Here is a 14,208-nt window from a genome sequence, read left to right as displayed (position 1 = left end):
TATGTATGTATGTATGTATATATATATACACACAGTTTTACAACCTTCTACTGTTTGGTTAAATGTTTTCAGAGTCACTGTGCAAAATCTATTTTCATACTCAAGATTATTCAAAGGGTTAATTTCTTTTCTTTTACTGTGTTTTATATTTTAAAATCAAACTGTATACAGCACAATGTACATTGATAGCATTCTGGAATTCTGCCTTCCCAATAACATCATCCCACAATTTACCTAAATATCTTATTCTCAGCTCCTTGGAGGAAGATAAATTAACTAGGAAAAAGACATGACAAAAGGAAAATAAAAAGAGGGTTCATTTATTAAAAGCCTACTTATTCTTCCTGTTTTTAAACATAAATATTTACAAGTCAATAAAACCTTATGAGTTAAAATAGAACTTAAAGATTCTCCAATACAACTGCTTCCTAAGTAGGAATTTTTTATTTAGAATACCACTAAATATGTGTACCTACTGTTCAGTCACAAAACAGGCTGGGAATTCCCCTGTAGATGCAATGAAGAGTCCCCTGTGGGGGCGACACGTTAAGGACCTTTGTATCTATGTCTGCATGTGGCAGTGCTCCATTCTGAGGAGGGTCCATGGAGATAATGAAAAGATGTGTTACTACATTCACTATTTTTTTAATTTAATTGTACATTTCACCTGTGAAAAATATGACAGGATCTGAAAAGGCAAGTTTTTTTGGTTTATCATATTCTGATCAGAACTTCTGATTGACATCTACACTTATTAAAAGCACAAGAAAAAAGTTACTTTTTAAAAAAATAACTTCAGTGAATGTAGTTTAGAATAAAACCTTATAAAACATGAAGCAGGGTAAATGTGACACAAATTACCCTTGCTGATGAAAAGGCTGGGACCAGCCTATCCATCTGAAGGGAAACATGGTAATGAAGTAGAAAAAATCTTCCTGACAAGGCAGACGCTAGCCACAAAAACTGGTTAATGAGAAAGGCTGTGGAATTGACTTTCTGGCAAAGCATCTTAGCAAAAGGATAGTCACCCAGCTTTCTAAAATTGTGAAACTCCTTCTAAGAAGCAGTGGTTCAGATGAACTCACACATACAAGTCTAAATGAAAAAAAAAAAAAATGTTCATTTAATTTCCTAGAACTGTCCAACAGCCAGGATTTGAGAACATTATGTACCTTTCTTTCTTTTTTTTGAAGGCAAATGAGGGCTGATCTGCTTAGTCTGATCTGAAATCTGGTGTTCATGGCCTGCCTTTCTTCAGGAAGAAAATTATGAACACTAAAGAGCTTATAAAAATGTCTCAGGGGCACAATTTTTCTAATACAGAATAATAGAACCTGTTCTATGTGGATGAGAAAATGTTTGACAAAAGGCAATGGTTACATTTTCCATGTGTATGCCGAGGCTACCCAGAGAATGAGAAGTCACTTAAAGAGGATCACATTAGGTGCAAACACTAACGAAGTCCTCTGCAGAACCACGTCACAGTGCTACCCTTTTCCTCTCTAAGGAGATTAAAGGTTGTGTCCAAATGTGGCTTTTCCATCACTGAACCAAATCTAGCTACCAAACCAGAATAGAAACTGTATGACTATTGACATAGTTTTTATTTCAAAATAACCAATAAGACTATGAAGAATGATATCAGAGAAGAAACTAAAATTCTAATTTGTCACTAATGGTCTGGAATATTATAACCTGGCATAAGACATAGATTTAGTAAAAATTACGCCTAATTTCATCTCCTGTCTGAATAACTTTAATGATGTTGTTGAATGGCTCTTGGGATGCAATGGCTAGTGAGAACCATAAAATGTAAATTATTAGCAAGATAATGAAGATTTTGAACATGAAATGAGAAGAGGGCTCTTATTTTATACTCTGCCATGTTTACATGAATCTTACTGAAGAAAACCAGCTCCGAGAGTTTATTATGACTAACTCTAAAACTAAGAACCAAAAATCACCCCGACGGTCAGAGGCAGTGGTTTCATCAGTTGTGAGAGTTTCTATGTCGGACCATTGGAATGCCTATGACAGGGTTTCCAAGGAATGAGTCCTAGAATAGTACATCTGGCAGAGGCTTTACGAAGCACTGAAATCATATGCTTTTAACACCGTCTACTTTCCACCATGCCAACAAGCTATGGATGGTATAAAGCCGAAAGTAGTCTGGTCAACAGTCGACATCTGGGAGGAAGATGGCCACTTTCTAGGAGCGCAACAGACGCCTTTGGTCTGAGAGATTACTGCCAATTCTATACATAGGTCGAACATAGATGTCAGTGAATACACATACTTTTTTTCAGTTTTCCTGTCTTTCACCAAAAATTTCATTCATTTGACCAAATAACTTTCATCACACCCACCCTCCTCCCACCATGTTTTCCAAGAAAGCAGGCTCAGTATAAAGTGCAAAGAAACACACCATATTCTTTCAGAAAATCAGAAGCACTGGTTAATTCATTACCAAATAGTGCCAATTGTAACTCTGCTATCGCTCTTCCATTATTTCAGCTAGTATCTGAATTGGAAACACAATGGAATTATAAATGTTTCACAATTCAGGATATCTTAAAACCTATTAACTAAACTCCCAGTGAATGTAAACTTCGCAGGGTCAGGAATTTTTATCTGTGTATTCACGGATGTGCTCTCAAGACCTAGAACAATGACTGGCACAAAGTACTATCTAATTATTTGTTCAATGAATGGTCATTAACATAAATAGTCATGTCTAAAAAAAAGCATTACAAAGATGTCATGAAGCTGCTAAATAATGGCTATTTCTATACCCAAATACTATAGTGGATCTTTTCTCTAGCCTAATTTCTATTCCTTTCAGAAGCATAAACCTTTATTGCTCTGCAATACTTCTCTCTGCATCCCAAAACATAACAAATCCAAAAAGGCTGAACTCTGTTTATTTGAAGTACGTTTAATGCATGAAAAATAGAAAAATCCAATTAGATTGATAAAATATTCCATCTTCAAGTTATCTTCAAAGAATAGATTTTTTTAGCAAAAATAATATATATTTAAACCTATTATAGCCATGTCATATAAGACCATAAAACACTATTAAACTGTAAAGACCTTTGGCAGCTAGATGTGCTTAGACAGAGGATGAAAAAATAATATTTATTTTTTAAAACCTGTAAAAAATTTCATGTTATTAATATAAGAAGTTTGAAATGTCCCATGGACAATTAACTACACTTCTACTTTACATTCCTTCCCTACTTATACTCTATTCTTCTTAGCATATTATCACATTAAATGGAAATCATTCATCGATTCCTTTGTTTATAGATTTGTTTTCTTTAAAACTCTAAGCTTTTCAGAATGGGAACTAGGCTTATGCAGCCCTATATTCTCAGTACCTAGTAATAAATTTCTATCAATAAATTATTAATAGAAAGATACAGTTGAATATTAGCATGAAAGCAATATATAATGTCAGTTAGTCGATCGAAGAAGTTGAAAGGTGGTTTCATAAATTCAAAAAACTTCTGTGATAATCCAAGCAATAATGCTTTATAAAAAAAATTTTTTCTCCTCTAAGAAATATTCATTGGGAAGACTATCTCTGCTTTATAATGAAAAGCCTATCATACCAATCCAAAGATTGGGAAAAATTGGAAAATTTTTACTTTATATCATAAGATTTTTGCAATAAAATGCATTTAGAAATCAAGCATAAATTAGGTAAGCTACAGAGGCATTATGGGCAACTGGGAAGCAACAAAATCCTGGCCAGTAAAGAAAGTCAGTGAACTTTCATGATGGGCTCTTGTCATGAAATGTCATGTGCTTCATTATATAACCTCAGCTCTCTGCGAGCATGTTATGACTATGGCCAAAGAAAAGCAAAACAGGAGTGTCTCTAAATCAATCATGGGCCATGAAGTCAGACAGACTGTATGACAGATGCAATTTTTCTTGGCACCACTTGGGCATAACTAATTGATGACAATCGTATGTCCACACTGGCACATTTCCACAAGGGATGTGTGCGAATATGTCACCACATCTGGATGCTAGGCATGCTGGGATCCTGAGGCTCAAGGATCTACCAAAACCAGAGGCCTAGCAGCTGTGCTCAATGAACACTGTGGGAGCTCCATAGAGTGATGAAAGAACTAAATTACCGCAAACTATAAATACAGATTTATTTCATTAAAAGACGAGGTAACTGCTGCAGCCATTTCTTGTTCAAATAGACATTTGTCTCTTCAAAAAAAAGGCAGCTTCTATGTATATCCATATTCCTAACTTCATAAAGATATTTTGCATTTCTCCCATGAAAAGACGACAACACGCACAAAGCAAAACCAACAGTTTCTATAATTCTCTTTAAATAAAAAAATCTTCGCACAGAAGCAAGAAAGGAAAAATATGATAATCCACTGTCATCATGTTAGCAAGAATAGTTCTCTTCCATTTCATTCAAATGTGAGATTTACATAAATTATTACAAAGCCCATGTTGAAAATTCAATATACTATATTAAAAAAATCTAATATACTATTATATAATCTCATCTTTAATATCAAATATTTAGATCAATTTAAATAGCTAACTTTTCCTAACTCACAAATAGAAAAATCAGGCTGAACAATAATTTTATTCTGATCCTACATAATAAATTAATAAATTTATTATTATTAATAAGTTATTTGAACGACAATTATGTGAAAGAATGAAAAGTTTTCACACGAAAAACCTATGATCTAGTCACAAATCAGTTCAATAAAAAAATGAATTATAACTGAGAAACTATTCATATATATTTAATTAAATTATCTCCCCCAAATCTTAAGTCAAATAATTACTTTCCCCAAGCAATGTCACAGAAATCATCATAAATTAACAGCAGTTTATATTATGTCCTCATAGATAAAATTCAAATTTTAATCAGATTGGAAACTGAAACTTCATTTGTCTTACATCCCTTTTCTGTTCAGATCATCTTTCTCCTACCCCTCTTATTCCTTTCCTTTCATGTCCTGCCTCCTGTCAAGCTGCCCAACACCCTTATGATGCTCTCCAACTTTGCATCCACCTAACACTGTTTTTCCAAGATGTCTGGTTAATGTAGGCTGATCAATGGGTAATAAGAGAGGTAGGTCAAATTAATCATTCCGTTCCCTAAGTATAACTAAGACATAAAAGCCATCTTTCTCTATTTTATTATGATTGTCATTCATCTCCTAAACATTATGTGGTGACAGAAGGCATTACTAATACATTTGATTTTTCACATGTGGATTGAATACAGAAAAACAATTTCTTTTTAGAAAAATCATAAAACATTCTTTAACACATCCTTTCCACTTATAGGTCTGCAAATACTTTGTGGCAAGGCTATGATTAAAAAGGAAACACAGTTTAATACCCTATAGGAAAATAGGAATAAGTTACCAAAACAAGACTTCTTATGTGAAAACTAAAAAAAACAAAGTCGATGACTTTTCTCATCTTCTATCTTCAATTCATCTAAGAGTATACTAAACGTGGGAACCACATACATCACAGAAATGCTGGTCCTACCACAAAATAGTATTTTAACTCTATTTGAAAACCACAATTTATAGATCACAGGAAGGTAGGGATTGAGAGAAAGAGAGAGAGAAGGAAGGAAGGGAAAGGAAGGGAAGAAAGGACAAAAAAAACAAGAAAAGAGAAAATGCAGCTGACACTAAAACATTTTCGATAACCCGCCGATTTCATCTAAGTCTCTTTACCGCTATTAAAAGCTGCAACAATCGAGCTGCAGATAGGGATTCTGCATCCAGTTAGCATGATACTCTCTGACTAGTTCTAGGCACACTGTATGGCTTTTCTTATCACCTGCCCCCAGAAAAAAAAAAATGTAAGATTGGCACCTAAAAGGAATTTTTATTAACAGACACTAACAGTTTTGTCAACATACATTAACATTCTAGAGAATTAACTCATTTTACTTAATAACAGTTACCTTGTCTCTGTGACTTACGGTACCATATCAATGAAACTGCTAGTGAAACAGCTTCCCCCACAGAAGAGACAGCAGTGATCCTCCTTGGGGGAACTGCAGACAGTCCCATCACAGATGCCCAGCAGCAGAGTTCCAGAATACGGATCCAAAGGTGTGCAGGGCAGTGCCGCAAAATGCCGAAAGGGTCATCACCTACTGGCCCCCATCTTTACCTGCCTCAAACCATCTATGCAAGGTCAGGAGGAATAATGCAGAAATGCAGAGTCCTCCACTTTGCCATTCTGCCTAATATCCTCCCAATAGCAGAGTCCAGTGCCCAAATGGCACGTGACAGGAACAGCTGTTGCTCTAACTCATATTTCAAAAAGTGTATGGTTTTAGAAAAAGAAAGTTTTTTCTTTTTCTAAAAGACTGTGGGAAGACTTTTCCCCTCTGAAAGTGTGAGAGCTAAATGAGTCAAACAGTAATCAGCCCACAGGTTCACCATTAGGTCTCACTCTTCAAAGACCTCTCATTTGAGATATTTTTCTTCAGTGTGAAAAACAAAAACCAAAAGATACAACTTGATGTGGTTCAAATGCTTTGCTTGACCTCCTTCCACAAATCAAACCACAGAGGATAGGACTTCTGTTTTTCCCCATTAATCAATGAGCCTGTATTCTCTCTAAATATGAGCCCGTAATTAGGTTTGATGTTTTTAGAGACGGTGCAAACCAGGTAGTAAGACAAAGGCTAGAACGGGGTTTTCACAACTTAGTGTCTTTGCCTAAGATTACATGTTTACAGCTCCACTTTAATAAATACTTATCAATGTCCAATCACTACACTATACACCTGAAACTAATATAATATTGAATGTCAACCATAATTGAAAGGTTTTTAATTTGTTAAAAATTCAAGCCTCGATCTAAGCCCATTAAGTGCTCGATAGCCACACAAGGTCAGTAGCCACCACACTGCAGATCTGCAGCGTTTCCATTTTCACAGAAAGTTCTACTGGATGATGTTGGTGTAGACTGTGAGCTGCTCAGCGCAGGCCTCACAAACAATATTCTGAGCCCATCTCCTCAATTCACACTCTATTCTCACCATTCAAAACAAATGGCAGAGAGACAAGTACTTCCAGGGATCATGTCTACAGCTCTTTCCTAGAGGAGGTGCTCTGAACATGCAGAGCACCAGAAATGGGGTGTGGCTGTTCAACAAGTTACAGTTATGTAAGAAGTGTTCTTACCACATAAAATAAGATTTTAAGTGGTAGAAAATTGGCCGAAATGCTAATAGTACTTGTCTCCAGGCAGTGAGACTAGGATTACTTTTTTCTTTGTCCTATTTGTGTGTTTTCTGATTTTATTCAATAAGCACAATATTCCTTTTTTAATTAATAGAAATTACATTTAAGATTAAAAAAAAATCATCTAAAAAAAAAAAACAGTCATCTGTTTTCCTTTTCCTTCCCACACGCACTGCAGGCCTCTCACAGGAAGCACTTACCTGACTTTTTTGCCCTGTTCGGACAGCATCTTCACCAAATCGGCGATAGGGTATTGTGCTTTGGCAGCACAGAGACCATAGCCTACAAGGAACATTAAGAACACAGAAGAATGTGGTTTTTATTTTGAAATTTTATGAACTACAGTTTCTCTCCTGATCAAAACATTTTTATGCCAAAAAAAGGCAATCAGTAAACAGGACTAGAAATGAAAGCAAATTTATAATATGGACTTTTTAAAATACTGGACTGTATTTCAAATTCTAAATCTAATGTTCCCTCCTCAGTCTTCTGCAGTGCCTGATACTGCTGGTTACCCCTCCCCACACACCACACCACACCACACCACACACATGCCTGGGTTCTCTCCTTCTCCCCCACCTCTCCTTCTCCTTGTCTCTGTCTGTCTGTCTCTCTGTCTCTCTTTCTCTCTCTCTTTTATGCCTGGGTTCTCTCCTTCTCCCCCACCTCTCCTTTTCCTTGTCTCTGTCTGTCTGTCTGTCTGTCTGTCTCTCTTTCTCTCATAACTGTTTTCAAACTGTCTTCACACTTGGCTTTGATTACAGTGCCGTCCCTGGGTTCCCCGCCTAATTTGTTACTACTCTTCCTTAAATAGATCTTCTCCTTTCGTTCTCCCCCTTAAATGACGAAGCTCCCCGGGGGCTTTAACGATGGCCCTCACACTCTCCTTGGAAAATCTCAGCCCACCCCATGGCTTCAACAACCAGCAGATGACTCCCGATCGGTTCCCATGCTTGGCCTGTCATTTGAGCTCCAGTATAGTACATCCATTGTCCCATCTCCACCTCAAACTTAATGTCTCCAAAAAATAACTTAAAAATCTTCCCCTCGGCCAAAATCAAAAAAACAAAAAACAAAACAAAAAAAATCTCTCCATATTTCTGATATTACAGATAAGACCAAAAATTCATCTTCCTTCTCCTTTAACTCCTACAATTCTGTCCATTCTCTCTGTACACCGAATAGCACATATGTCCCCACTTTTCTATCCCCATTTTCCCATATACTAAGTCTCTCATCAAGCTATTCCCTGTGCCTTACCCCACCCTCAACACCATCCATCCTCCAAGGCCCAAAAAATCCTCACCTCCCGACAATCCTTCTTCGGTTCCCTGGGATAGAAAAATTGTCTACATAGTCCAACTTAGCCCTTATCATAACCCACCTTGCATTATTTATTGATCTGGCTTCTTCACTAGTTGGAAAATGTCTCAAGGGAAAAGAGGGTGTCCTGTACATCTTTCTACCTTTACACTCCAGCACCATATTTCTCAATAGATAACACCAATGCCACTTTGGTTGGAATAATTCTTTATGCAGGAATGTCCAAGGCATTACGGCATAATAGTTTACCTGTTCCCACGCAATAGCTGACATTAGCAGTCCTGTCTTTGACACAACCAAACTCCCAAGCCCACAGGTTTCAAATGTCTCCAGAAAATGATATTGCCCCAGTTCAGGCTTGCACCTGAACATTCAATTCTGCTAATGTTTGTTATTTATATCTAAATATATAACCAACCAACAAACTACCCACATGACAAATCAACAGACCTTCTTTATAGAAAACCCCTATGACATAGCATGATAGAGTTAAAACCTTAATCTGAAACCAATGTATTGCCTGTAATATCACAGCATCCTGTGATCACAGTGAAGAAGAACTGAACTAAACCTCAGAAAAGAAGGAAATTGAGGCCTGGAGATATTAAATGATTTGATCAATGTCGTGTTGACTGTTAGAAGCAAACTTAAGAACCACGATGAGATGCTATCATTCCCAGACCGAGCTTGTTCTACTGGGCCATGTGACTTCATCTTGGTAGAAACCACAAAATTCTCAATGATTTTTTAAATATTTCCTTTTGAAAAAAAAGAGATTAATGTTTACTAACATTTATTAAGCAAGTCTAAGAAGTGAGCTAGACACTTTCATTTACTATATTTAACTTAATCTTGACAATAGGCCCAAAAATTATCAATGAGAAATAAATGACCAAGGCTAAAGATGATTTAAACATTTATACAGAATCACAGAATAACATTGCTAGAACCACTACATCAATTTGTAGAATCTCTACATGAGCCCCAAAATATTAACCTAACTTGAAAATTCTCAATATTTTTCATTTAGTAATGATAGGATTGCTTCTAAGTTTCCATTACATTTTCAAAAATGAAAAAGCCCCAATTAGATTTTTCCCATTATAAAAAACTGTTTTGATGTAATTAATCACAACAGGTATTATAGGTGGTTTGCATTTTGTTGTTTTGTTTTGTTTTGTTTACCTGGAGTAATAATAATGCTATTAGCTTCTCGAATCATGTCAATTGCATTGTCAAGGTTAATTTCTGTATGTGTGCCAGAAATTTCCATGGGTTTCCCACCAGCTGTTGAAGTGGTACCATAGCCTCCAAGAATCACATTAGCCAGGGAGCGATTCATTGCCTGAAAAGCAAAATTATCAGCTGTGAGAGTTTAATCCGCCTTTTGAAAATGATATGACTTGTGTATATGATATTCAGAATCATTTTTAAAGGTTTATTTGAACATCTAAAACATTTTAACCAGATAAATTTGATCTAGTTTCTGAAAATTATTTCAAAAGTTTCAGTGAAAAGACATCTGGAAAACCCCATCTGGGAAACCAAATGAGCTAAACACTGATATATTTTCAGTAAAAGAGTAATTTTTTTAAGTATTTAATGGAAAGTTGCTAATAAACATTACGAAATTAACGAAAAATTAATTTCGCTTTACTGGCTTTACTGTCTGCATACTGACTGAGCAGGTTCTACAACCACATTCACGTATTTTCACAAGAGTAAAAGGAAACAACAGGAATAAGGGATTTTACAAGGTGACCCTACAGATCTCTCAGGCGGATTCTGCTACCAGCTGCAAGCTGTCAAGAGGCAACCTGGAGGAATTTAAAGCCCAGGTAGGGATTCATTTCATTTAGAACTCTGCTGCCCTCTGCTGTCAAGAAAAAAAGAAATGTGGAAATTGAGATCTATTTTCCAAATCAGCAACATGAAGAAACTATAATAGAAGTGACTGGATTCATTATTCAACTCACTCCTAAATATTTCACTTCCAAAAAGACAGATGAGTAAGTTTATACATTGTGTCACTAAATTTATACCTACCCTTTTAACTACAAAAATAATCTTGGGGGAAAAAAAACAATAGGAAAGCACTTCTCATTACAAGCTCATTTATAATCCCCAACGATGTACTATCCAAACACTACTGCTGAAATGTGATGATAACTCATCTGGTTTTGAAAACAGTTCATTTGTAGACCTCTGGAGGTAAGATGGTAAAAGAAAAGAAAAAAGAAAAAACAAAAGCTAGACATTTTGAGTAATCAAATGCAGTAAGAATTCAAATCACTATACGTGATTGAAGCAGCCATTCTACATAATCACAATTGAATTTATCACTTCAGAAAAAAATTCCAAAAAAATTATTAAACCTTATTTTAAGGGTTTTAATAAATGTATTATTGATCCATTGTTTATATCATTTAAAAGCTATATAATTGTCAATTTATTACTTTTTTAAAAAATGACAACACTTTATCATTAAAAAGCAAAAAGCCCCTGGAGATTTTCCATGCTAAGTGACACGTAAAGGAGAAAACATGACCTCTCATCCAAAGACAGCCCAGCCTGCTACCACCTTAGGGGAGACATGTGCATATACTGCTGACGGGGGACAGAGGTAAAGGCAGGGAGGAGAAGGAATGGAGAAGATGAGCAGAGAGCCAAACTTGATCAAAGGCAGCATATCAAAAACCTAAGTTTCAAATGTGATGGACAAAATGTTGTCATAATTTTTTAACCTGTTCTTTTGACCTAAGCTCACTGATCAGGTACAACACTCACATTTTACAGAGCCCAAAGTCTAGCAATCTTGTCTAAAATTATTACATATAAAATAAAACCCAAAATACCTTTATATATGTTATTAACAGATAAGACAGTCAGAGAAAAACTGAAGTAATGCTTCTAATTAAGTTCATAGTCCAAATCTGACATGAAGTTTTAAATTCTCAACACAACATTCTCTACTTAAATCCAAGGTTTAACGAAAATCTAAATAGCCACCCTGAGACTTCCTAAACAGTCAACGTTTATTTAGATAAATACTTTCTAGTTCTGAATTACAGAATTCTGAAATTAAATTACCAAAAATGTTTCATAAAATTTTCACCCTTTAAAATAGATTCAAAGGACTATTTTAGACATTAAGATATTTCTGTTATAGATAACTTAAAAAAAGTTCAAACATAAAAAGTCGAACATGCAGGTTCCATCGCCTGCATCACACAATCCTGTAGAGGGACAGATGACATGATGTAGAGACAGATGTAGAGGATACAACCACTTTATTCTAACTCAACTTAAAAGGAACTATTTTTCCTATGAAACTGAATGAAAGAGAAGGAAAGAATTTCTAAGGACATTCAACTAATGTTTACCCACTTTTGATGGCATCTTAGGGAGAAAAAAAAAGGAACCACACAGTAGTTCAACAATCAAAGTCAACTTGTTAAACACATATCCATAATTATATCACTATTAAACTAATTCCATGTGGTTTCTTAAAAACTAAATTATTTTTCATCTCTGAATTTACCATTGCAACATCATATTTTCAACAAATGTTTAGGGGTTATGGCCTTGTTTTGTTTTTTGGTTTTTGGGTTTTTTTTTTTTCTGGATTGCTTAAGTGATTAATGAACTATCCTGTGACCAATGATCCACAGATTGAAGAGTTCCCAGCTTCCAAGACAAAGTATTTGCAACACTGTCCAAGACTGTTCCTTTTAAGTTATTAAGCACTATAATGAAAATTGTATGCTACATTAAAGAGATCCTTAATTCACATAATTCTAAGCAAAATGTAAGAAAAAATCTGAAAACAAAGGAAAGGTCATAAAATAGACAAAACCAAAGTGACGATAACATATATACCATTTATGTTATATATGTCTTTTTTCAGTGCTTTATAGGTGCTAATTAATTGGTGGCAAAAGAAAAAAAATTGGTTTGGCTTTGATCCATTTTGTTCTGTTCTATTTTCATTTGGAAACAAGTGGCAAAGTGCAAAAAATCAAAAACTTTGGTCTGAAAACGCTGTTCCATTTTTGTAAACCCTCTATTTCCCAGGCAATCTGGACACTATCTCAAGTAAATGGACTATAAAATTATAAAGAGTTTAATGTCTAATGACATCTGGATATAAAGCAAATCATTTATTGGAGCTGGTTATTTGGACACTGGTGACATTTTTCAGTTTTTATAATACCGGGTGTTGTGTGACCACATTAATCTCAGAGAACATCCAAAAGTATTTTTTGTCAGAAAAATTTTAATTTTAGGGATTTCTAATTAGCCAGTTGGGATACATTCTATTCCCTCCTACATAACAAAACCACTCTGTTCTTTTTGGGACTTACCATGTTTCCTTTAATAAATAATAAAATAGTAAAGGTAAACATACCGGTAATATTGATGAAATTGATATTTGTAGTATATCTGCTACTATAACCCATCCAGAGGATTCCAAAATATGAAGTGAGCTAACAAATAGAATATTCATGTAATGTTCATTCAAAAATTATTATATTAATTTGAATGTGTTAGGTCCTAAGTCAGTTTCCATAAACACAAAAGCAAATAATGAATGGCATATTAAAATAGCTTCCTTATAAAATGACAGTAATAATACTCACCTCCAGAATTATTGTGGGGATTAAATGAGCTAATATTTGTAAAGTATCCAGTTTTATGCTAGCAGTATTGTAGTACGCTGAATTACAAGTAGCTATTTCATCTTTATTAGTATTATGAACTTTTCTGAGCTGCTAAGCACCAGCCATGAAGAAACAATTTCTTATAATAAACAAGCACAGGCTAAGAATCAATGAAGATTAATGTGAAAAGTCAGAAACCGGGAAAATATAGAAGGAATGAAAATTTCTATCTTCAAAAGTGAAAAATATGGCAGGCTTGTTTTCTTGTTGTCTTATTTGTTTTGCAATAAGACATAGGAGTACAGAGTTTGCAGTAAAACAAGCACTACATATATTACTCACTGCTGAGAGCTTTGACGAGAGAATCCTCCATGGAAATCAGTTTATCAATATCAATAGCCAATAGAAAGATCTTATACCCTTTGACCAAGTTAATTGTACTTATAAAAATCTGATCTAAGGAAATAATCTAAGATGCACAAGGAGAATGCACTGCAGGAAAAAAGAAAGTTTAAAACAACTAATAATATACACCTGGATAAATAAATTATGGTATAGCTACAATTTAATATAATGGCATCTAAAAATTATTAGAAAACAGAAAATTGTTAGAAAATTAAACAACACAGAATGTAATGAAAAGACTTGAATTAGACTATTAAATGTTAACAATTTAAGTAGGAATGAAATTATAAATAATTTTATTTTCTTATTCATCCTTTTCTATTTTCTTCCGAATTTTCCACACTAAACATCTTTCATTTGTAATTGAATAATTTTTAAAATAAAGCTTCGACTGTCCTTGAACCTAAATTAATACAATTTGCTATTACAAACAGAGTATCTGTCTGACCTGGTGTATACCTATGGTCACAGACAGCTGTAAGAATATCTTGTTAGCCTTATACACAGTATAGAAACAAAAAATATCTGTGGTATGCTGTGGTAAATGG

The 14,208-nt window shown here is 34.7% G+C and overlaps 1 protein-coding gene across 1 annotated transcript in view; it reads right to left on the bottom strand.

Annotated features, from left to right (window-relative positions):
• The window catches only part of NNT (nicotinamide nucleotide transhydrogenase), an 83,288-nt gene that overhangs the window by 13,049 nt on the left and 56,031 nt on the right, over window positions 1–14,208 (bottom strand). Inside the window, exons 18-19 of the mRNA XM_025047215.1 lie at window positions 9,780–9,939; window positions 7,472–7,553 (exon numbers count right to left, since the gene is read on the bottom strand). Coding sequence (XP_024902983.1) covers window positions 7,472–7,553; window positions 9,780–9,939 — 242 coding nt within the window. The remainder of the gene's footprint in view (window positions 1–7,471; window positions 7,554–9,779; window positions 9,940–14,208) is intronic.

The sequence above is a fragment of the Pteropus alecto genome, unplaced genomic scaffold (genome assembly GCF_000325575.1).
Source record: "Pteropus alecto unplaced genomic scaffold, ASM32557v1 scaffold73, whole genome shotgun sequence".
Classification (NCBI taxonomy): Eukaryota; Metazoa; Chordata; class Mammalia; order Chiroptera; family Pteropodidae; genus Pteropus; species Pteropus alecto.
Note: the sequence above shows the minus strand (reverse complement) of the source record. Positions and strands in the feature narration are given on the sequence as shown.